Source organism: Castor canadensis, chromosome 6 (genome assembly GCF_047511655.1).
Source record: "Castor canadensis chromosome 6, mCasCan1.hap1v2, whole genome shotgun sequence".
In the NCBI taxonomy this organism is placed as follows: domain Eukaryota; kingdom Metazoa; phylum Chordata; class Mammalia; order Rodentia; family Castoridae; genus Castor; species Castor canadensis.
In genome coordinates, this window is record NC_133391.1 from 111676116 (window position 1) to 111700815 (window position 24700).

Consider the following 24700-nt stretch of genomic DNA (forward strand, 5'->3'; position numbering starts at 1 on the left):
AGAATGTTGGGCAGAGATTTCTGAATCTTGATACCAACCTCTCTGATGAACAATTGGATTTAGACTTTGAGTTTAAAAATTCTCAGCAGCTGACATTTCTGGGAGTTTTCCCAGCACAGCAGGGTCTGGAAGACAGTAGTAGTTGGACATCCACCTTCTCCCATCCTCCTCATCCCAAATTCTGTGAAATTCCTACTTCTCTGTAGCTCTTTCCCTAAAATCATTGACCTAGTTTCTAGTTACAACATGGCTGGAATCAAGCTTTTGGTTCCAGAATCTCAAAGTAAGTATATGGCAAATACAAAGCACCTGCTTTCCTACCATTGAGGATTTTGTTAGTTTCTTTGCAGCTTTGTCTTAAGACTTACAAATATCTCATCATTCCAAGAGTCCAGCTTTTCTGCAAGGGGGCCTCAAACTGGGCCAGTCCAACCCCCTTGGCAATGCCAGGATAAGTGTAATGTGTCACAGAGGCCAGCTTCAATTTTGTCTTAAAATGATAATTACAGTTTTAAATTCAGCATTACAAACAGACAATAGCTACACAGGGAGGCTCCTCTCAATCTGCTGAAGAGAGTAGAGCCATTAAGTTCCTTCCTATTGCTAAGCAACAGTTATGTAAAAAATCAAACTGCTCTCAGCTCTCAAGCAGCACAAAAATGAGTCTATTCAATTCAGAGCCCTACAGGTGAAGGAAGAAAAGCAAGTCTGGTCAGAGACCTTGAAATACAGGCAGATTTAAGCTATGTGGTAATTTCAGATTTATTTCTTCAATTTAAAAATTCCACAGGGAAGAACCCTGACATGTTTCTCTTTCCAAAATGAAAACATACTCCTTAACTTCTATTTGATGATGAATAATTTGACCAAAGTAACTGACACCATCTGTATTAGTTGCCTATTATTGCATAATAAACTACCCTAAAACTTAGAGAATTAAAACAATAAACATCTATTATCCCAGTTGCTTCAGGATAAGAATTTGAAGGCTTTGCTAGGTTGCTCTGTTTCAGGGCTTCTCACGTGTTCACAGATGTCCAGCAGCCCTCTAAGTGACCTGGGGCTGTCACAGATGTGGCTGTGGGCATGAGACCTGGTTCCTAGTTCCTTGTCTCATGGGCCTCTTCTCATGACAGGGCAGCTGTGGTTTCCCCCACAGTAAGTGGTCCAAGAGAGAGATAGATAAAGACCAAGGACACTGTAACTTTGATGACTTAGGCTTTAAGGTCACACATGATCATTTCTGCTTTATTTTATATATTAGAACAAGTTACTACCCTCAGCCCACACTAAAAGAAATAGAAATTAAGCTCTAATTCTTAAAGGGAAAAGTATGAAAAATTTTTCTGAGCATATTTTTAAAACTACCAGATTATCCAACAGAAATATCAATCTCCTTCTCAAGTGGCAGCATTACAGACCCCAAAAGGACCAAATTCAAGCTGTACCCCATGTATATAAGGCAGCGATTGGGATTGGTGACAGATCCTATGTTCTCTTCATTTATTTTTTTAAACATCAAGGGCCCATTGAGCCAAGACAATAAAGTACTGGCAAAATCCAAGTAGTGTAGGGAGGTGGTTAGAAGAGCAGATGGTATGATTCAAATCTGCCACTTATGACCTGTGAAACCTGAGGTGACTTACTTAACTCTGTATCTCAATTTCCTTTACTAGAAAGTGAATACCATTATAATAACTACATCATATATAAGTTAACAGTGCTTGGTATATAGAATATCAAGTTGAAGTAAATTATTGTTATTTTGCTAACAACAAGAGCAAACACTCAATTTGTAAGCAGAAATGTCCAACTGGGCAATGGAAGACGTGGTTTGCAAGGTGTGTGTGAAGCTTTTGGAGGTCCTCTGCAAACACTACTCACAATTGCTGTGTTGCTGTCAATAAAACAGGCTAATTGCACATTATTAAGTTGCTGCCTCAGGTATCCTTGCACAGAGGAAGCCACTGGCTGTAAGTTGTTCTGTAAGTGCACAACAGGTAAGCAACACACAGCACATGTGGGCTAGTGGACAAAAGCCTCGTCCTCCTGTACCATAAAGCTTAAACGTTTTAAGGCTCAATCACCTGGATGACCTTTCCCACTAACCAGGTAAAAGAAGTACATTTCCATAGGTTATTTCAACTACCATACTTAATCTTGGAAGTGCTACTCTGAAAGATTTTGGTAACTAAAAGCTAATCACATTATTTTAACATATGGGGCTGATGAATGTTATATAATCACATTATCATTGATTATTTTGCCCAATAGAAAATCCATGGAGGAATTTCACTGTTCATTACCCATTAGTAAGGCTGGCTGTGATCTCTAACTTTCCAGAATAATAAATTTCTTTTTTTAAATATTGATACATCTATTATTGTTTATTTGCCTTAGTGTAATTATTATTAAGGTTCAAATAACCACAAGTCCAGGAACCCAGAACTTCTAAAATCTTATATGGTGATAATTTTTGCTTTATGATTACTCTGAATCATCATTAGAGTCATTCTGACACAGCAGATACTGTGTTCAGCACTCTTGAAAGCATTTTTATTATGTTAATTTTTAAAATTTTATATTCTCTTCAGAGAAGCAATAGTCTATATTTAGACTTTTATCTTTCTAATTAATCTCTCTCAGCCTAAGACTTTTTTGATGCTTTTATTTTTGTAACATTTTCATTAGTATATAGTGTTGTACAGAGGGTTTCGTTGTGATATTTCCATAAATGCTTACAATGTACTGTGGTTTGCCTCATCCCTTCCTTTATTCTCCTTCTTATCCCTCACCCTGCTTAAAATGACTTCAACAAGTTTCACCATTCTCTCTTCATATGTATGTAGAAAATATATCAGACATATTCGCCCTCTTTTACTCTCTTCACTTGTCCTCCTCCTCCTGCTATCCACCCTCCCCTCAACAGGACCTATTCTACCTTCCTGTCCTTCATCGTTTGTTCATTATTCTTACCATTTTCCCTCTACCCTATATTGTTCAACAGTTCATTGTGTCTTGTTCCTAATAATTTCCATATTACTCACTCTCTATCATTCTCTTCTTCTTTCCCTCCTCTTTTAAGTCTCTTCTAACAGTCTTGGAAACATACTCTGTCTTTCATATATATACATACATACATATGTGTGTGTGTCTGTGTGTATGATAATGCTCATATTTGTATTTGGATCTGTCTTCTACACAGGAGAGAAAACATGCCTTTGTCTTTCTGACCTGGCTTCCTACACTTAATATGTTTTTCAACTCCATCCACTTACCTGTGAAGAAAACAATTTCATTCTTCTTATGTCAGCCTAAGATTTTTCATCTTTAAAATACAGGGGACTTATTTTCTATTAACATATTTTTCACTATGGAAAATTTCTGTCAAGCCAGGATCTATCCCTAGAAATGTACTGAAGGGCACATCCTAAGAGCAGTTTCCTACAGGACCCAGGGGGATGCACTAGGAAACCAGAGGACTGTGACTAAAAGACCAGAGGCAGAGCCAGCTTTAGGCAATTAGGACAATTAATTATGTCACATAGTCTCATGCCCAGAAGGGATAAGGCTTGGTTTATTGCTCTGTCATTATTTTAAACTTTTTTTTAACAAGGGGATCTGCTCTTTCATTTTCACTTTGCTTTACAAAGTGTGTAGCCAATCCTAGAAAAGGACACACCTCTGTGAAACAGATGAAGAATTCCAAAAGGTGAGAAGTACCAAGGCATAAAGACAGCAGGATACATGGGAGATGTGTAATAAATAAGGCAAGTGAGGGCTGCACCACTTAGGAAATGAGAAGATAGAGAGGGGCCCCACACAGGCGATATTACATGCAGCCAACATATTTTGCTTTTAGACTTCTGAATGGCTAACACTAACACTGCTTAGGTGCATAGATAGCCCATTTCCCACTATGCCCTGACTAATCAGGAAATAGAAAGAAGATGGAGAAAATAAGCAGTCTTTTCCTGGTGGCAGGTGGCAGAGCAGTGATTCTTAGCCTTACATCTGTTTTCCATCACTCACAAGTGCCACACATTTCTGTCAGTAACATCTCTCTTTTAAGGACTGTTTGCCTCCAGGAGGTCACTCAGAATCCTCAGGGGTTTAGGTGTACTTAGAAGTTTCCTGGCTGTTCTTACTCCACCCTAACCACACTCCTCTGGGAATCTTTGCAGTAAGATATTTACGTGATATTAAGACTCTGACTTTGAAACAGAAAATCAATTTGTCATTCCTGCCTAGAGTTTCAATTTTAGCTTGTAATATAGACATTGGCAAAAGCCCAAATTCGTTGCTTTTCTTACAGGTTTACGAGGGCAGATAAGCTATTTAAATAGGACTGAGTGTTCTCACAAATCCCGAAAACAGTTATCCATGTTAGGATACATATGTGAGATCAACTTATTTCACAGTAATCAATATTTCACTACAAAGGTAATCTAATTCTCAATACAGAGATAAATGCTTCCTATAACTAGGTCATATCATTACCCAAAGGCCCTAGTTTTTGCCTATGAAAGAAATCACAGGTCCCTCAATGCCAAGTTCTGACAAATGAAGAAGCCACCCTCTGATTACTAATTTCCCCCAGACTCATTTCTCTGGCTTCCCAAGCTACATGTCTGCCTCTCCAAAGACTATCAGGTGGATACATAAGTAGAAAGAAGATGGAAAGAAATGAGTATGGTATACACAAACATAGGAATATAGTTAAACACAAAATTAGATAATCTGAGTTTCCCAAATTCTTGCTTTTTCAAAGTTAACTTGGGATTAGATGCAATATCAGAGCAAGGAAAGCAACAGTTTGGTAGTGGATCTGAGTCACTCTCAGTGACTATAGAACCTGGGCCAGTTCTTCACCACCTCTGCTCTCACACATGCTTCAGTGTCTATAAAATGAGGAGATGGAGAAAGATGGTCTCCCTGTCTGCTTTCATAGCAAGGGAGTGACATTGAGGCTTCTGCCAGGTCTTTGAGATAAGATTACCCTCAGAAAGCAAAAGTGGTCAAGCACAGTAAGATAAGAGCAACTTTCATAAAACAGATCAGCCAAAGGAATAAAAGAATGGGGGGCTCTGGGGACTTTTGCCATTGCTAATATTTGCAGGTATCTCACAACATCTTAGTTGTATCAACCTACAACTCCAGCTGTAAGTGATTACAGTAAATCTGAGCTTGACCACTAGTAACCCATGGCCAAATGTGGCCCACAGAAGTAATTTTTTTGCTCTGGGCAGTGTTTATAAAGGTATGTACTCACTTCCAATGTTTAAAAGCTGAAGATTTCACATAAATATCCAGATTTCTGGCTTTCCTAGGAGGAAGGAAGGAAGGAAGGAAGGAGGGAGGGAGGGAGGGAGGAAGGAAGGAAGGAAGGAAGGAAGGAGGGAAGAAAGGAAGAATGGAAGAGGGGAAGGAAGGAAGGAGGGAAGGAGCAGAGAAAACACATGTGACAGCCCTAGTCCTACATTTCTTCATGGCACTGGCCAAGAAGAGCTGAACAATGCTTGTCCTCTGTAAACCTGGTGTTGGCTTCACATTTCCTACTTAGGCTAGCTGGCTGGCCAGTGTGAAACAGTGATGCAATCAAGCAGTGATTAAACAATGTGAGGCACAACCAACCCACTCTACCTTTCCAGGGGAAAGACAGTAAGAGAATGGTCTGCATGGAGCACAGGAAAGGACAGCAGAAAGAAGATGTGGCCGTGCAGTTCAGCCAGGGTGCCCGAGCACCACAGTAAAGACTTGGGTCTGCTTCACAGACAGCAAAGATGTGTGATCAGCAGAGCAGGTGCTCTGGGAGATCAAGCCTGCCTTGTGGTGACTTGCTAGGAAAAGAATGCAGGCGTCCCTGCCATGAACATTCTGACTGTTGGGCAGGCTCTGGATTGCAGTCACACCAGTGAGAGATGCAGCTTTCCAGTTCCAAAATTCTAACTCCAGGCAGTGTGTGTGTGTTTAAAAACAGGACTTGAGATCATTGTTAATTTAAACTTGGCTTATCAAAGATCTTTATTTTCCATTAACAATAGTGACAATATTTTTATTTAAAAATATAAATACATCTAATGTCATATCCCCCAAAAGTTCAAGCTGTCTTTGATGAAATGATGGAAAAAGTCCTTATATATTTTGAAGAGAAAATAGATGAAGTATTATGCATGTAGGTAAATAAAATAATGAAACCTATTAAAATTGTAAGAAAAAGGGGAGGGGAAAGGGGGAATAGGAAAGACTAACCAAGGAAGTGAAAATGATCAAAGTACAAAAGTATATTATATACATGTAAGGAAATATCACAATGAAGCCTCTTTGTATAATTAACATACACTAACAAACAGAAAACATGTCCCAAACTAGAACACTTCCAGCAGGAAACAAATGAAAAAAAAAAAAAAAAAGACATTCTGAGTCACTAGAAAAATCTCACTGAGACTTTCAGTTTTGCTCCAGCATGTAAAGAACTTGGAGTATATATAAGAACAGGTAAATGAAAGAAGAAGTATCTCCAGATGCTTTAATTTCAGAATCACTCAATGGCATGAACAACAAACCTTGTGAAAATATAGCTGATCTAGTTTGAAATGCCAATAGTCTGAATGCCAATTGGTATGTACAGAAATAGCTCTGTGGCATCATTTTGCTGGGTGGCTTTTGTAAACTGGTTGTATGTTTGCCATGATCACATTTACTACTTTAAAGAAATAAGCACCATCTATATCATCCCCCCTGCATAGCTCCCATGCCTAACCAGTACTTGGAAGGGAGTATTTGCAACTTAAGCATAGGCTCAAACCAGGTATGGTGGCTTGCTTTTGTAGTCCTACCTACTTGGGAGGCTGAGGCAGAGAATCAGATGCTTAATTAAGCCCAGGAATGCAAGGACAGCCTAGGCAACATAGTGAGATTGTACTTCCAGAAAAAAATCTAAAACAACAACAAAACCCAAACCATAGGCTTATAATGGGTAATATCTGTTTTGGCAATTGCAATAAGGCAAGAAAAGAAATAAAAGTCAGATAGATTGGACAGGAAAAAACAAAACTGCCTTTATTCACAGATGAACTGATATGTAAACAATCTTAAAGAACTTTCAAAACAGCTAATTAAGCTAATAAACCAATTTAACAAAGTTGGAGGAAACAAGACTAAAAATAATGATCGATTATATGTCTGTTTATCAGCAACAAAAATACCTAAAAATGAAATCAAGAAACAATTCCATTCATAACAGAACTGAAAAGGAATAAATGTAACAAAACATATAAGATGTGTATGCTGAAAACATGAAATACTGCTGAAGGAAATGAGAAAAAATCTAAATAAATGAAGAAACATTCCAAATTCATGTATTGTATCAAAAGACTGAATATTGTTAAAGTGAGCAATTCTCCCTAATAATCAAGAATCACTAGAAAAATCCCGTCAAGTGAAACTTTCAGATTCAGCTCTATCATGTGAAGAACTTGGAACTTATCACACCGTGCTTGTCACAAGAAAAAGCTGGAAAGACTAAAACTCAAAAACTTTTCTTGGGCACATCAGAAAACAGATTTCTGGGCAAACGGCTACCCCCAAACCTAAAGAGACACATGCACCCAGAGAGACACAATCAAAATCCAATTATCTGAGAGCAGAAGTCACTGGAGCCCTAAACCGATAGCAACGCTTGAATGTGCATTTTGATGAGTGGCTGAAGACTGAGTATGGGCCAGCATGAGCTTGAGAAGCTCCAAGGTTCACATTCTTAGGACGGCCCCACACTTTTGTGGGTTTTACTTCCAGGAACCGCCCCAGGTCCTCACAATAAAGATTTGAGAAAGATCTCATCGTGGCTCTGGCAGGAAGAGGAACATTGTGAAATGTGCCTGGTGCCTTTTCTACAACACAGGACTATTTGCCAAGGGAAAAGATTAACCCCTCAGCCTTACTTAGCTTGTCGAAGGGAATTCCTCCCACTCCCGTCCCCTCTAGTCTTCCTGTCCTTCCAATGGGGAAAACAAAATAGGTTGGGTATTCAAGAAAGCCAGTTTGGAATGTTGCAGGCAGAGAAGTGGGGGCAGGTAGGAAAAAAGCTATATCACTGGAGAAACAATTGTGGGGTTTACAGCACTGAGGCATGGGTCCATTAAAACACTGGATTCCAATAGGAGACATAGAATGCTCATCCTCCTCTTACCATACCACACACCAACGGAGATCCAGTAAGATAACGGCAGGATTCAGCAGGAAGAGCTGCAAGACACAGACTCTTTAGAAGAGTATCTTGGGTAGCCCAAAGTCAAGAGGGGAAACAAAATGAAGGAATTTGAAGCCTCTGGTTCTTACAGCTACAGCACACATTAAATACAACCTGAATTCTAGCCAGATTAACATAACTCTTCATGCTTAAAAGCTCAGTTATCTCAGTCTCTATTACCTCATATAGCCTGTCCTCATACCTCTTATGAGGTATGCCAAAAGGCAAGAACAGTCTGAAGAGATGGTGTTATTTTACTCAGGCCACCAAAATGAAATATCATAGACTATGTACGTGACCTAAACAAAGAAGCTGATATTCTCACAATTCTGGAAACTAAGAAGTCAAAGATCAGAAGATTTGCCGGTTTAATGGCTTCTGAGGCCCCTCTCCTTGACTTGCAGATGGTCACCTCCTGAACTGTGCCTTCTTATGCTCTGTGTGTCTGTGTCCTAATCTCTTCTTCTTGTAAGGACACCAATCATGCTGGATTAGGACCCACACATGCATCCTCATTTAATCTTAATACCTCTTTAAAGAACCTATCTCTAAGTAGTCATATTTTTGAGACAGTCAAGGACCACCCTGAAGACAGATGCACTCCCAGAGTCTTAGCCCATAACCTGGCACCCACTAAAAGACATGGTGTGTGTTCTCTATTCCCTGAGGGCCCAGGTATACAAATAAAGTCAAGATGCGTTTTGCCATAACATCTCCAAGAATAAACTAGATGACAGAGTAAGACTGCTACAGATTTCACAAAGGTCAAATGATGAACAGACTCCTGGGTCCCTAGAACTTGTTACTTGTCAAAAGCATAGCATATGTTCTGCACCCCACCTCAGCCCCAGCCAGCCAGCCAGCATGTTGTCTTAGCAGCTACGGTGGCCACTCTCATCACAAGGCCAGGGTGTTAGTGCAGGATGGGATACCCAAGGCCAGAACCCTCTCTCCAAGAGCAAAAAGGGCTGGCAGTGTACTTCAAACTACAGAGTGCCTACCTAACAAGTGCAAGATCCTGAGTTCAAAGCCCAGTACCACCAAAAAAAGTTCTTCAGGCAGAGGAAAGTGATATATGCAACAAACGTGGATCTATATTTTAAGGAAAAGAGAGAAGGAACAAATGAGGATAAAATAAAATCTTTTATTTTTCTTATTTTCAATTGCTCTAAGATATAACTTAAGGTAATATTAGTAATAATATATTGGGTGATGATAGCACACGGATAAATGAAATAAATGACACCAATGTTATAAGGAAAGACCTGGAAATACTCTGAGACAAAAGCCATCTACATCCAAACCTATCATGGAATTTGGAACACCCAAATTTTAGCCTTAACTGACATTATCTCAGTAAAATATTCACACACATATGTGTGCACTCACACACACATACACACACACACACTTGTTCCATCTAGTACGGTAATTTTCTGCGTTAGCATTGGTATCACCTAGGAAACTTTAAAAACCCTGCCTGATTCTCAGGATGTTCCTCTGACTAATCAAGTCAGAATCTCAGGGTATGAGACCAAGATCGGCATAAAAAAAACAAACAAACTGGTCCAAGGCCAACTCACCCAGACTCAGCTCTACTATTGACTATACTACGCATGACTGGTTTAACAGACAAGAAAACAGATGACGAATCATCTACTTTATAAGTTCTAGGTAATCACCAAGAAAGGACTCACTATCTCTCTCAGCAATTGTAACTGTGTGCCATTAATTTTCCTATAAGTGTACTCAACCATGCTTCTACTTTGCTAATTTACTTTGACTTGCACAGAACTGTAAAACATATAATCTGCTCCCAGATAATCAAGAGTTCTGTAGAGTGCCTCCACTGCCGTTATCTCTGCTCTCATAAAAATAACCCACCTCACGCTTTTATACTTCATTTTAGATCATTTCATAAACTCCGTAATTAATGCCATAGCTTCAGGTTTATAGTGAGTGCCATGGTGTACCCTGATATATTTATTCACTGGATTTGCATTTCTATTCATACCATGACTATACCTAAACTGCACCTGCAGGTTCTCTGTATCAGCAACCATCTGATATGCACATATCTTAATTTTTACATTATGCAGAGCTCTAAAATTTGAGCAGATGCCTATAAGAACATATCAACCAGCATGGTGGCACACAAAAACCTCACCAATTGTCTTTTTCTCAATCTTATATAGACTTCAAGCTGCAGCACAGAAAAGAGGGCTTATTTGACTCTATGGAAGAAAATCAGAGTGGCAATGTTGACATTTTGTTCTACTCACCATTACCTACTAACCCAACTGGTCTCCACTACAGTCTCTATATTAACACTTGGTCAACTGTCCATTTTTGGTTTTTGGTTTTATTTTTAGTGGTACTGGGTTTTGAACTCAGGGGCTACTACTTGGAAGGTAGGCAGTCTACTGCTTGAGCCATACCTCCAGCCCAACTGTACATTTTTAACTTAGGGCATTTGCTGCTGTCTTTCACTACACCACCAAACTTTGGACTAACTTGAAAGAAAAATGGCTAATTACTGTCTGATGATCATCCATATTCCCACCTCCATTCTCCAACATACAAAATTTCCTGTAATGTGATTCCAAGAATTATCTGTTGGATTCTGTATTAGTCAGCTTTGTTAACTATAATGAAGTACCTGAGGCAATTAACTTATGATCAGAAAAAGTTTATTTAGCTCATGGCTCTAGAGGTTTCAGCTTAAGGTTGGGCTTCTTCATCACTTTGGGCGTCTGGTAAGGTATCTAATGGCAATGACAGTGAGTGCATGGCAGAGAAAATTGCTTACATCATGAGCCAAAAAGCACCTGAAAAGGATTGGTAGGGTCCCACAATCCCTTTTGAGGATATGCCTCTGAAGACCTGAGGACCTCCCATAAGGCCCTACCTCCGAATAGCACCACCCTGTGGACTAAGCCTTGAACATAACTTTGGGGGATTTTACCCCATGCAAACTATTGCTTGCTGAAAAGCCTCATAAGCAAATTTACCAGAAAGCCCTTGATGCTTAAGCTTCAGGGCCTCTCATTTTACATGATCCTGTTCCAAAGCCCTGGAGATGCCCGAAAGATTTATATCTGTACTTTCATATTCTTTTTCTCCAGGTGGGCCTCCCCAAATTGTGTAAGAATCAGATCCACAAATTCTGGATCCATCTGTAACTGGGCCTACTATAACCTGTAGATCAGCGATGGTACCTCTATTGGAGAGGAAGAAATGCCTGGTTGGTGGGTATGTTTGCAACATGAAACGAGTTCTTAGTACCTACACAGAATGCACTTTAGCAGCATGGTTCTGGATGGTCTTCAGACTGTCACCACACTTTCACAGGATCCTGGCCTCAGCCCTGGCATGTCTCAAGGACTTGCCAATCATAAGTATGAGGGAAAGTCTTAAATCACCTCAAGACCAAGTCAGGAAATTTTGTTTAGGAGCCCATCACATGCTCAGCTCAGGGCTATGGGTCCCTAGAAAAGTGGGACTAAGCACAAGAGACACACAGAAGATGCTTGCTGACTTGTAGTAACTGATATTACTTCCCCCAATCATTTGGAGAAATAGACAAATCCTTTTATCCTAGAACAAACAGCAAAAATAACATCAATATCCAAGAATTCAAAACACTACTACACCATAAATACATAGGCAGGTATAGGTTTTTCTGATTTCTGCCCTGCATCTACTTTATTGCAGATATTAGGATTTATTCATTGGGATTCATTAATTCATTTGACAAACATTTATCAATCATTGACTACATGTACAATATTATTCTAGATATTGGGGATATTGTAGTATGTAAAATAAACAAAAGTCCTTGTCCTTGTAAAATATATAATATGCCAAGATCAAATACTGGTAAGTAGTGAGGAAAAAATAAAGCAGAGATAGAAAGCGTATGTAGGGAGTTTAAATAAATGAGGAAACATGAATGTTAGTAGCACTTCTGCTACAGATGGATTCTGATGATGTGTACCTTTGTCAAACACAACAGAGGAAACAGTAATATGGGAAACATAAGCCACAATCCTTGACTGTGCTTCTACATAAAAATCCATATAAATCTCCTGGAATCTTGCCACATTCAAAGAAAGCATACGATCTGAGTTTTGAGCAACAGGGGACAGGATGTGTGTTGTCTGGATGGGAAAGGTGGACTCAGATGAGCAAAGAGGGCATGATATGGAAGGAAAAGTTTTGGAAAAGGTAGGGCTATATCTTAAAAAAAAAAAAACCCGAGGGCTGGCAGAGTAACTCGAGCAGTAAAAGCATCTGCCTAGTAAGCATAAGACCCTGAGTTCAAACCCCAGGGCCATCAATAAACAAACAAACAAATAAACAAATAAATATGAAAACAATAAGAAAAAACCTAGAATTTTCCAGTGTGTAAAAAGTTGCTTCTGGCAACAGAGCAGGACATACTGAGCAGATCCACAAATAAACAGAGTTGCCATCTACAAATAAAATCAGTTTCCCGACTCAGGATCAGGAAGGATCAGAAAGGAGCCTTAAAGAAAATTTTCTATCCACCCTCTTGCTAAATTTGAAATTTCTTTTATTGCTATAAGAAACTCTTTCAAGCAATAATGAAACAGAAATAGCTAAACATACAAATATCTGGAGTGAGTGTTTGAAAGTAGTCATTAATTGCAAGTTACAAGCCAGCGTGCCAGATTCCTCTGTACTTTGATGGAGGTAGGATGGAGGGCAGGGTAGAGAGGACGAAAATAGGAGGAATCTGTAGAGAAGCGTGAAACCTAGAAACCCACTCTGCAGTCCTGTGGCATGGCCAGGAGGTGCCCTGTTTCCTGCACTGTGCTGGGACACAGCAGAGCAGACCTACCAGATGTACCAAGCCAGCAGACAGCAAGCCTGCAGAGGCTGCTGAAAGCATCGGGTGTTTACACTAACTTTCCTCTTGCTTGCCTTTGCATCCCTCCAGGTTCTAGGGTGCACTTGGCTCAGAAATTCCTGATTCAGAGTAGATACGATATCTATTTGGGAAGGTATCACTGCTATCTAGTGCTCCCTTCCTTGGAACACCTGTCCAGGGTATCTGGGTCTAGCCCACTCCTGGGTAACATCATGCTCACTCTGGACAGCCAGAAAGACCAGGCCCTCTTCCTAGCACTTCCTGCTTTCTGCTCTGAGTCCACTTTCTTCAGTGACCATTGAAATAGAGTTCTTCAGCCCAGTTCTCTCAGACAGGTGAAATCCCCCATGGAGCCAGCTCCACCGAATGTCTGAGCCCCAGGAATATACTGGTCCTCATTGCAAAGGATGCCTCCTTTCTAACTTCTATTTGTGGTAGAATCTGACCCCTGGGCAACTTGCTGCCCTTCCAGCAGGGTCCTGGGCACTGACAAGTGCAATTGCCTGTACTGATAAATCAAGTCATGTGGTTCCACATGACAGCATCACCACTCTGTAATAACAGAGCAGGCTGTTCACCCAGATTCAGGCTGCCCTACACCAAGCCATGCTGGCTAAGGTCTTTTAGCAAGTTTAGGTGGCCTCCTTAAGAAGGGCCAGTCAGTGGGTTCACTGAAGAATACCTTTCTAAGACCACTCCGGCTGCAGGGGAGAAAGAGGACCAAAGGTAGCAGAAGCAGCAGGTGTTTATAAGGTGAAGAAGACCTGGCTGCTTTAGTTACTTTTTCCTTCTAGTACAATTATGCACAGACAAGACAAAGCAGAAAGCCATTCTCCAAAGCTCAGGATGGCCATCTCCATAGCCATCTCAATGAAAAGAGACCTTTATCACTTAGGTTCCAATAAACAGGGAAGTGGGTTCATCCTGAACTAAACCCAAAACTATTTTCTCTTGCAACCATATTTGAAATTCCTTTTTTCCAAAGACAGACTAGCTTGTGAGAATGGAATATGGTGGGAAAAAGTCTTTGAAAACCACAAAATTGACAAGTAGTTCTGCTGGACACATAGTAAAGACTTCCTTACTTTTTTATCAAAAGAAGTTTATTATTACAGAATGCAACTAATACTGGAAGTCAACTGAATTGATAAGATATGACCATTTTAGGCTGTTTTGTGTTATGCTGAGGGGACTTTGGGGGATGGTTTGAAAGATATTTGGGACAAAGAAAACCCCAACTTGCCTGACTATGCCAATGAAGTGTGTGTGGCAAAATGCTAAGGAAGTGCAATGCAGAAAACCTGCAAAATTTCCATTTAGATGGAATATATAAAATAATATATATGTAGTTCATGTTTATTATGGACATCGCTGTTCTTCAATTTAGAAAGAAGTCACACAGGTAGTATCTACTAGTTACTATTGTAAATACAGGTTCATAAGCCTTGGAAAAGGAATCCTTCATGGTAAGAGTAAACATGGCAAGTGAACAAAATACACCATGTCTCATGGTTCTGCAAATCACAATTGGATCCCATCAGGTAAGTCCAGGGAAAGACACAGCACTGGGTCTGTTTAAACCAATTACAGATTTACTTTAACATAATGTCCGCCTTGCCTGTGAGAGAAGAGGACAGAGATAATGAATATAATCTTCACCTGTTAACATGCGATGCTTTTATTTTAAGTACTCTTTACACTGAAAATTGACAGCAACTCAGAAGGAATTGTGGACCTAGTGGAAATGAATGACAAGGCAGGTGAAGCAATAGCTCCCCACTCCCAGGCCCTCCCTACCCTGCACATGGTCACTCCAGACTCAATCAGTGGAAATGTGTTCTCAGTCACTTGGCTGAAGAATGACATAAAGCAGGAGAGTTACATGTTCTTTTCAGTTTCTCAAAAGTGTGACCCACAGCTCACCTGTGGGAACTCACTGGCAGTTACTTTTTATTTGTTTGATTATTTATTTTATTTTCATTTTGTATGTTTATAGATACAACCTGATGCTTTCATAAATGTGCACATTGTGGAATGATTAAACCAAGCCATCTATCACTCACTTATTTTTTGTGGTAAGAACATTTAAAATCTACTCTCAGCAATTTTTAACTACACTATACACCATTTTTACCTATAGTTACTATGCTGTCCAGGAGATATCCAGAACGTATTCTTTCTGTCTAACTGGATCTTTCTGTTGGACTCTCTCTACTCTCTACTTCTAAGAGTTCAACGTTTTTAGATTCCAGAAATAAGTGAGATCTTACAGTAGTTATCTTTCTATGCCTGGTTTATTTCAATGTCCCCTAGGTTCATTCACAATGTTGCAAAAAACCAGGATTTTGGAAGGTGCTTATTTCAAAGAGGAGCATACACAGACTCAGAGTAGGTGCTGAGAAGCTCCCAGAATTATCAAGACGGTGACAGTGAAGGGCCACTGGTTTAATATAATTTGCCATGTGTCTATATTCAGCTGGTAGACTCACCTGGTGGGCTCCCGTGTCCTGCTGCAGCTGTGGCAATTGCAAAAGCAGAAGCTGGTGAAACAGAACAGTGGGCATTGTCAGCTACCTGTCCTGGTTAGTAAAAAGAAAAGGAAATGGAATAGTGAGGCACACAGAAAATGCTCTGTAATAAAAATTCTCATTTCAATTTCTGCACTGATGAGGGTTGGGCCAAATACCCCATACTGTCCTTGTTAGTATGCACATAAAAATGCTATACACCAGCAATCCACTCTAGGTATATATCCAAGAGAAAAGCATGTCCATACAAAACCTGTACAAGAATATTTACAGCAGTATTACTCACTGTATCCAAAAAGTAGAAACAACCACATGCCTGTCAACTGATGAATAATTAACAGCCACAAAAAGGCATGCCTATAATTTTAGGTACTTTGGAGGTTGAGATCAGGAGGAACACAGTTCGAGGCCAGCCCAGGCAAATTAGTTGGAGCCCCACCTCTAAAAATAATCAAAGCAAAATGGACTAGAGATGTGGCTTAAGTGGTAGAGTGTCTGCTTTGTAAATGCAAAGCCCTGGGTTCAAACCTCACTCACACCAAAAAAAAAAAAACAAAAAAAGGAATGTAGTTTTGATATGTGCAATAGCATAAGTGAACCCAAAAAACATTATGCTACACAAAAGAAACCAATTACAAAAGGTCCCATATTGCATGATTTCTTTTACATCAAATGTAAACCAGATGAGTGTATATATAGAGAAAGTAAATTAGTGGTTGCAGGACTGGAGGGAGACAGGAGTGGGCAGTGTATGCTGATGGGATAGGATTTCTTTTTGGGTGATGAAAATGTAGTAGAATCAAATAATAGTTACATGGCTGCCTGGCCTTATGAATATGTAAAAATCTGCTAAACTGCATATTTAAAAAGGGAGAATTTCATGGTATGTGAATTATATCTCAATATAGAAATATTTTTAAAAGACGCTATATCACATTATTAATAAAACTTCCTCTTCAAAACACCTGTAGGATTAGGGGTGTAGCTCAGTGTTAGAGAACTTGCCTAGCATGGGTGTAATCCCCAGTACCAAAAAGACAAAACAAAAAGTGGGGATGGCTTAGGTGTAGCCCTTTAAACTTGAAAGATGCGATGAAAAGCCTCCATACCCTTTTCACTTCTCAGACTGTACCTCACATACAGCATTTGGAAATGCTGGTGCCAGCCTCACTGTTTGCCTCCTGCAGGCTTTTAGTGAAGACAGTATCCATATGCTGTGATTCTGACCTGAGGGGCTTTTATTAGTTTGCCCCTGAAATTACACAGCCAGGCTATAAATAAATAAATAACAAGGAAGCTTGATGCTCAGTGTGCCCAAGCGTCAAAGCAGGTGACAAGTAGACAAATGAACAAGCAAAATACTGGCTAGACAATGAGAAAATATGTGACTTTCTCTCCTGTTTGGATCACAGATTCCTATGTTCCTATGTCTCTATGATTCCATCATAGGAGAGAAGACACAAAAGGCTACGTGAATTCACAAACAGGACAAGGATTTCCAAATAATCCTCAAATAAATTAATAATACTTTTATATGTGAATATAAACATATGAAAAGAGAATATAAAACAGAACTCTCATGAAAGCAATAGAGTAAACAGTGTTTAACTCTCACTTTGGTGGCATCTTGCTTCCATTGCCTTTGTTCCCAAACTCTTCCAGACACCAATGAACCCACAGGTCTTTGTGGCAATGGTCAAGGAAGTTGCCAGGCCCTGGATTGACCAAGGCACTAAAAACAGTAGTGAGATGTGGCTGATTCCATAGTAGTCCTGGGATAAGCCAGCAGTCTAGCTTGTCACCTTCATTTATTAGAACCACCCAAATGTCAGGGTGATCCACAACTGACCAGGTACCTGAAAGCCCTCAGGGTTAGTATCTGTCAAAGCAAATCTTATTTAAAAAATAGATAAATAAAATAACCTAACTCAAACCTTTCTAGCTGCTCTTTTGAGCCAAGGGCTAATGACAACAGCTTCTGCCAAGTGGCTAAGACCACAATTAAAGTGGCCATTTGGAGCCAGGCGCTTTATTTTTTGCCAAAATGCCCTACTTGAGCCTGAGTATGACAATCTGCCTTTACATTTTACTTGGATTACTTGGGGTGAGTCTGGTTTCATACTTGTGAAACTTTCTCTGTGACTTGAAATAATTGGTTTCAGAAGAAAAAAAAAGGAAATATTTCAAAATACCTTTTATTTGAATACATTTATTTGAGCAATAAGGGCAACAATGGGAAGATAAAAGATTTCTACCTCTTGCACTGATTGTTTTTCCTCCAATTAACGGACATTTGTTGTGTTTCAAAACAAATTATGGGATTGTACTTTACAATTTTCATAAGTTTACATTGAGAAAACATACCAGCTTCTGCCACTAGCAATAATGATAGGCCCAATCCAACTAGACCTCATTTTACATGAAATAAATAAGCTCCTTCCCCCCAAGTGTGGTGTCTAGGTGAGCCTGTTCATAAGGACAATACATGTGACATCAGAATCTAGCCATATCTTGGCAGTTGGCACTGAAACTCTTTAGCCAGCCATCATCTAAGGACAGGTCCTTTTATTCACATTGTTCTGCACAAAATGCAATGCAATGACCAGAAACCAAATGAGTACCAACTGGGCAACTTGTTCTCTAATCATTAGTTTTTCCAAATAATGTATCACATTATTGTACCTTATTATACAGTTAATTTTTATAACTGAGACTAAAAGGTATTTGGGGAGTGAAACAGTAAGCAAAGGAAGGGCTAAGAAACCAGAGATTGCTTTTCTATTTGAGTTCTTTTCTGAGTTCTTACCTCCAGGCTGGCGATAGCGGAGGTGCCGGGGAGTTGAGGGAGACCTGCAAGGTGACAGCTCTGTGGTGTCCACTGCCGGGGGGTTTTCCACTCCTGCTCGATCTGCTGGTACAGACTCCAGCACTGCTGCTGCTGGAAAACAGCAGAACAGTTAACAACCAGGCCCTGAGTTCAAGAGCTTCTTGTTATATCATAACAGAAATGCAGAAGTCCACTACCAATAATAAGCATCTCGTGTTAATTCACATGTTTAAAGGACTTTAGTATGACATCAAGTCATTTCTCCCAACAGAATGCTAATGACACTAAATCCAAATATAGAGTTTCTCTACCTGTGATTACGATCAGTTGATCCTGACTGACCCAGCTGCATTCGGTCAGGCCCTTTTAGCTAATGCAACAGCAGAGTTAAAAAGACCAGGGGGTGTGTAGTGGATGCCCTGCTCTCCACAATGTTGGCTTCCTTGGAGGGTAAAAAGAGGGACTTTTTCAGATTGCAAACCAGATTGGCACCAAGACCAGAACTTCATGACTTCTTCGTTTGGGCTGCCTTTTTAAGGCAACCAAGGTTTGAATCTCTGCCAATGTGCCCTCCACCCCAGGAAACTTTGGGGGCTCTTTGGGATCTAGAGTTGTACCATCCAAGATGGCAGCACTAATGACATGTGGCTAGCAAGTTTATATTTATATTAACTGAAAGTATATTTCAGTTCTTGGCTTGCACTAACACATTCAGTGCTTAGTAGCTACCTGTGGCCAGGGACTACAATACTGGAAAGCGCCTATGCAGGACAATTCCATCCTCCCCGAAAGTTCTACTGGGTAGCTCTGAGTTAGAACCACAGATCAGCAGGAAGGAAGTGAAAAAAAATTTAATGGACTGTTGAGAGAGTTTAAGATAATTGAAGGCTCTTCACGCTAGCTAACATCTCAGAATGAAGATGTGGGTCTTCATTCTTTCTGGGGTCACAGATATGAGATATTGCTAATGACACCTCTAAACCCCTTCCACTGGTTTCTTAACCAGGAGAAACTATGACTTTGTGTATGTTCTTCCAAGGGAAAATATTAACAAAAATTTATAAATGGACATTTATAAAATTCTTCCATTTCTTTCTTATGCTTTTTGTTGACACCCATTGATAAAAACCTGTGTCACTTCCTCTAACTTTACATTACCCTGGTCAACTGGACTACTTCCCTTTCATTGCATTCAAGATTTCAGTCAACAAACTTTATAAAGTCCATAATGACTTCCCATAAAACCATTTTTATACTTGTATGTAATTTACTCCTTCAGAAATAAGGCCATAATTTTGATCTGAAACTCAAAAGAGTTGGAGCAGGGAAACAGAATCTTTCCTTGAATGACATAATTACAGTAAAACTGGCAATGATGCTAGATTCAGACAAAAAAATCATTGCTGAGCTGTTAGTTTTATTATTTTCTAAATAGCTCCTTCAGAACTTTGTAATGGAAGGCATCTGCTCTGTAAGAGTGAGCAGAATATCAAATGCATGTCCATTCTTTCAGTTGTCTGAGGCAAATGAGAAAATCTTTAGTCAGCAAGATGTTGAACCCAAAAAAACCTCCCATGGAGGGAATAACAGGATCCCAAATGCTCCTAGACGGTAGGAAAGCAAAAATAACACTACTAGGTTACCTGCAGAGAGAAGAAATCATGCCAGCGTGTTGGGGCAGGGGAACCATTTCCTTCTGGCTTGTTCACTTTCAATCAAACTCCATGCAACAGCTTTGTCTGCAGGAGGAGTGGGCAGATGTGGGCTCAAAACAAATGCTAAAATCAGGAGCACTTTCAGCCCACAGGCAGGCAATTTTCAAACTAAAAACCCAGAAGCAGACATTAGGCAGCCACACTTAGAGGGCTAAGTTGTACAGCTGTGGTCTGAGTGAACACTGATTGGGTAAAGGGCCCCATACAACAAGTGACTCTTTAGGTTTCTTTTCTTATTTGCCACTGATCAGGTTTTCATTGAGAACCCATCATGGAGTCAGACTGATACTTGATTTGTAGAAACATCTGGGGTAGAGGAAGGTAGGGTCTGGCTTATAGAAGAGAGTGATTGTTGGGTGATCCTGGGACATGTTTTGGGATTAGACTGGGAGGAAATTAAGTAACATTATTTTTTCTGTAAAAATTCATTGCCTGGCTCATTTTCAAAGATATTTCCTATTTTTCTTCTTTCCTTTCACTCCATTTGAAATTCTCTTGCCAGAAAATATTGCAAAACTGTCATTATCGTTGCAATGACACAAAATTGTACAAAGGTCACCAGCATTTTTCAAAGAGCAGGCTCTGAAATTGTTTAGGTGGAAAGCATGGAAAGCAGTGAGAGACCAAGCTTTGGTCTCAGAATGGATGTCATGGGTAAAACTGATATTACACAATGAGAGCATGTGGGGTTGTATCCATAAGAGAAAAGCAGAAGTGTGTGAACTCTTGGCATAGGATGCATATTCAAGTGTGCCAACTGTTTTAACTGTTAACATTATGCAAAGCACATGCAAATATCTTTCAAATTAAAGACAGATCAGCATCTCCTTTTTGTTTGCCAATTGGAATCTTCAAGACTAGACAATAGGGTTCACAGGGCAGGAGTCCTGGCTTCCACAGACACCTCAAGCACACGCACACACATGCCCATTGAACTTTTAGACTGATGCTGGAAGTGTGCACCCATTACTTCCCTAAATCTATTCTTGACCAATACTGCCCATACACCAATGCAGAGTAAAGGAAAATACTAAGTCTATGACTCTTTTGTTTTACCTATTGAGAAAAATGTGAAAAGTCCCAGTCTAAATTCTAAGATTTTTATCTCCAGGGATTTCTTTATGGAGTCTCAATAGTCAAAAAAGATGTACCCACACAACCAACTGATTCCTAGCTTTCAGTATGGATCATGTGGTTGATTACATTCCTGTCTTTATTCTGTCAGCTGAGAACTAAACTCAGGGGGACTCTAGGAGCTGCAGAGCACCACACAGTATTCCATACCCCTGTTCTCACACAACTTTTCTCCTTTTCTTCCCATTTCCTGATTTCCTTACCTATTTTATTTTTAATCCAGTTATACTATGTGCCTCTTTGAAGTACCACCTTACATGTTTTTAGGGATAAAATGGAAAATAAATGCATTAAAAGAAATTAGGGCCAGGCATGGTGGTACATGACTGTAATCTCAGCTATTCAGGAGGCAGACAGTAGAAGGATCATGGTTTGAGGGCAGTCTAGCTAAAAACTTAGCAAGATCGAGGGGAGAGGGAGGAGGCAGAGTGGGTGGTAAGGGAGGGGGTGGGGGCAGGGGGGAGAAATGAACCAAGCCTTGTATGCACATATGAATAATAAAAGAAAAATGAAAAAAAAAAACTTAGCAAGATCCCATCTCAACAAACAAGCCAGGCATGGTGGTACATAGCTGTAATTTAGTTATGTGCAGTGGTATAGGTAGGAGGATTGTGATCCAAAGCCAGGCAAAAGGCACAAGGCTCTACCTGAAAAATATCTAAAGCAAAAAAGGGGCTGGGAGCATGGCTGAAGAGACAGAGCACCTGCCTAGCAAGTGCAAGGTCCTAAGTTCAAACCCTAGTACAGTCCCTGACAACAACAATAATAATAATATCCAACCACGAGGGCTTAGCCAAACTAAAATACAACTGGTGGAAATTATAAAAAAGGGAAAAAAAGAAGAAAGATTCCCACCTCACACCCATTAGAATGGTCAGTGCTTAAGAAACACCCCCAAATAACAAGTGATGGTGAGCACGTGGAACCCTGTGCACCGTTGATGGGAATGCAAAATGTTACAGTCACAACACAAAACAACATGGATAGTCATCAATAACTGAAAAATAGAACTATCATGTGATCCAACTATTGTACTGTGGACAGGTAAATGTAGACAGGTAGATAGAAGGATAGATAGATAGAAGGATAGATAGATAGATGATAGATGATAGATAGAATTGAAACTGAGATATTGAAGAGATGCCTGCATCTCATTTCTTTTGCAGCATTATACACGACAGTCAAGAGGCAGCAGTGACTCAAATGTCCTCTGACAATCAGATAAAGAAAATGTGCCATACACATACAACGGACCATTCAACCTTAAAAATGAAGAAAATCCTATCCCATGCTACAGCATACATGAAATAATCTAGCCACAAAGTGTCAAATGCTGTGTGATTCCACTTTTATGAGGTACTTAAAGTAGTTAGACTCAGAAAAGCAAACAGGAGAATGGTGGTTGCCAGGGCCTAGGAGAGGAAGAAATGAAGTTTTGTTTAATGGGTATAAGTCTGGTGATCTGTTTGAATGTACCGAACTACTGAGCTCTCCTAACTTAAAAATGGTTAAGATAGTAAAAAGAACAAGAAGAGGAAAAAAATTAGAAGCATTTTTGTGGTTTTAAGTTTTATTCAATGATAGAAAGTCCTAAAATGCCTGGTCTAGGGTCTGCTCTCCAGGGCTGCCCATGGTGCCAAAACAGGACAAAAGCTGCCCCTTCAAGAAACAACACTGTCTCTGGCTTTCAGAAATAACAGCCACCACCAAGGCTTACCACCAGCCCTGTGCTCAGCCTTTCTCCGTGCCCAGAATTTGGCCTCTCCTTTCTCCAACTCACTTGTATTAGATACTTCCGGCTTCTGCTCACCAGGCATGGCGTCCCATGCTTGTCAGTTTCCAAAGCACTCTGTCTACCCCTCGTGGACCACCTGCCCTTACAGTTGTGTCTATTTTATACACATAACTAGAATTGGAGGGACCAGGCAGCATCTTATTGTGTGCTACCATCAGGGACTCTGGAGCACACACTATGCCCTGAACCAAGAAGAGGCTCCCTCCGTGACTCCATGTGTGGGACAGCAGACTTGGGGCTGCTAAGGTCTGGCAGCGAAATGCTTGTTCCTAAAGCTGTTCTAACTCCGAAGAACATGAGAATCCAGATGATTCTCTATTTACCACAATCAATAGAGGAGGAGAAAGAGCCTCCCACACCCTCCAAATGTCCTGTGGATGGAACCCCAGCTGCAGTTGTCAGGCTGCACGAGGGCTCCTTATTCCTGAGAAGAATTCAACAGGATTTTGCTGAAGCTTGTTGTTCTAATGACTTTTTAATTGCCTTCCCCCTTTCCTCCTCCTTAGTTGCTAACTTGTCAATTTAAAGGATTTCTTGTTAAAAAGAGTGCTACTTTTGATGATGACAACCACTCCAGTTAAAATTCCATTAAGTACTTCACTCAGCAAGCCTATTTAAATGATCTAAAAGAGACAGAACATGGAAGGTTCAGGAAGATAGAAAGGCAAGAGTCTGTCTTCCATCTGGATGATCCTCCTTGAAATTTGCACACTTGGATTTACTGCCCAAGTTTTACATTATCAATAATAAATAAATCAGTTATTACACAGCGAAAAAAGCTCTGTTAATTTGCCTGTGAAACTGTGCTTCTGTTCTTCATAGAAACACTAGATTTTAAAAGCAACAAACATCACCCTCTTCAGCCCCCACAACACCATGCTGAGGAAGACCAGGTGATGCACCAGTGGACTCCATTAGTTAAGCCAGTGTTTTACTTTCATTCAACACAAATTTGTGTTGTTGTTGTTTTGGTGGTACTAGGGTTTAAACTCAGGGCTTCACGCTTGCTAAGCAGGCCTCCATCATTTGAGCCACATCCCCACCCCTTTTTGCAGTAGTTTTTTTTTTTTTTTTCAGGTAAGGTCTCAAGCTTTTTGCTTGGGGCCAGCATCAGAGATCAATCATCTCTGCTTCCCAGAGCTGAGACCATAGACATGCACCATCACACCCAGCCTGTTTGTTGAGATGGGGGTCTAACATTTTTGCCCAGGGTGGCCTCAAACCACAATCCTCTCTGCTTCCTGAGTAACTGGTATTACAGGCATGAGTCACCAGCCCTGGCTCAGTCACAAAAGTTTACTCCTTGCCATGCATTGGCCAAGGTACTGAGGGTATAGAAAAGACTGTGATTTAAGTTGATCTTCAGAGCTTCCATGGGGAAAGTCTGACTAGGCAGAAAAAGAACAAGTATAAAGACCGTGCAGCAGGAACATACAAGGTTGTTTCTGAGGCATAAATTGTAAATAAATATGACTGTAGCCTAGCAGATGAGGGAATGTGCAAGAGGAGGGAGTGGAGAGGAAGCCAGCATCCAGGTCTCAAGATCTGAAGGCCTT

At 40.2% G+C, this 24700-nt stretch overlaps 1 protein-coding gene across 3 annotated transcripts in view; it reads right to left on the minus strand.

Annotated features, from left to right (window-relative positions):
* Rasgrf2 (Ras protein specific guanine nucleotide releasing factor 2) overlaps positions 1-24700 on the minus strand; it is a 254789-nt gene that overhangs the window by 80411 nt on the left and 149678 nt on the right. For 2 of the 3 annotated variants that reach the window (XM_074077197.1, XM_074077199.1), the window contains exons 16-17: positions 18480-18611; positions 15635-15724 (exon numbers count right to left, since the gene is read on the minus strand). In XM_074077197.1, the coding sequence (XP_073933298.1) occupies positions 15635-15724; positions 18480-18611 (222 nt within the window). The remainder of the gene's footprint in view (positions 1-15634; positions 15725-18479; positions 18612-24700) is intronic. The other variant, XM_074077198.1, reaches the window with a different exon arrangement.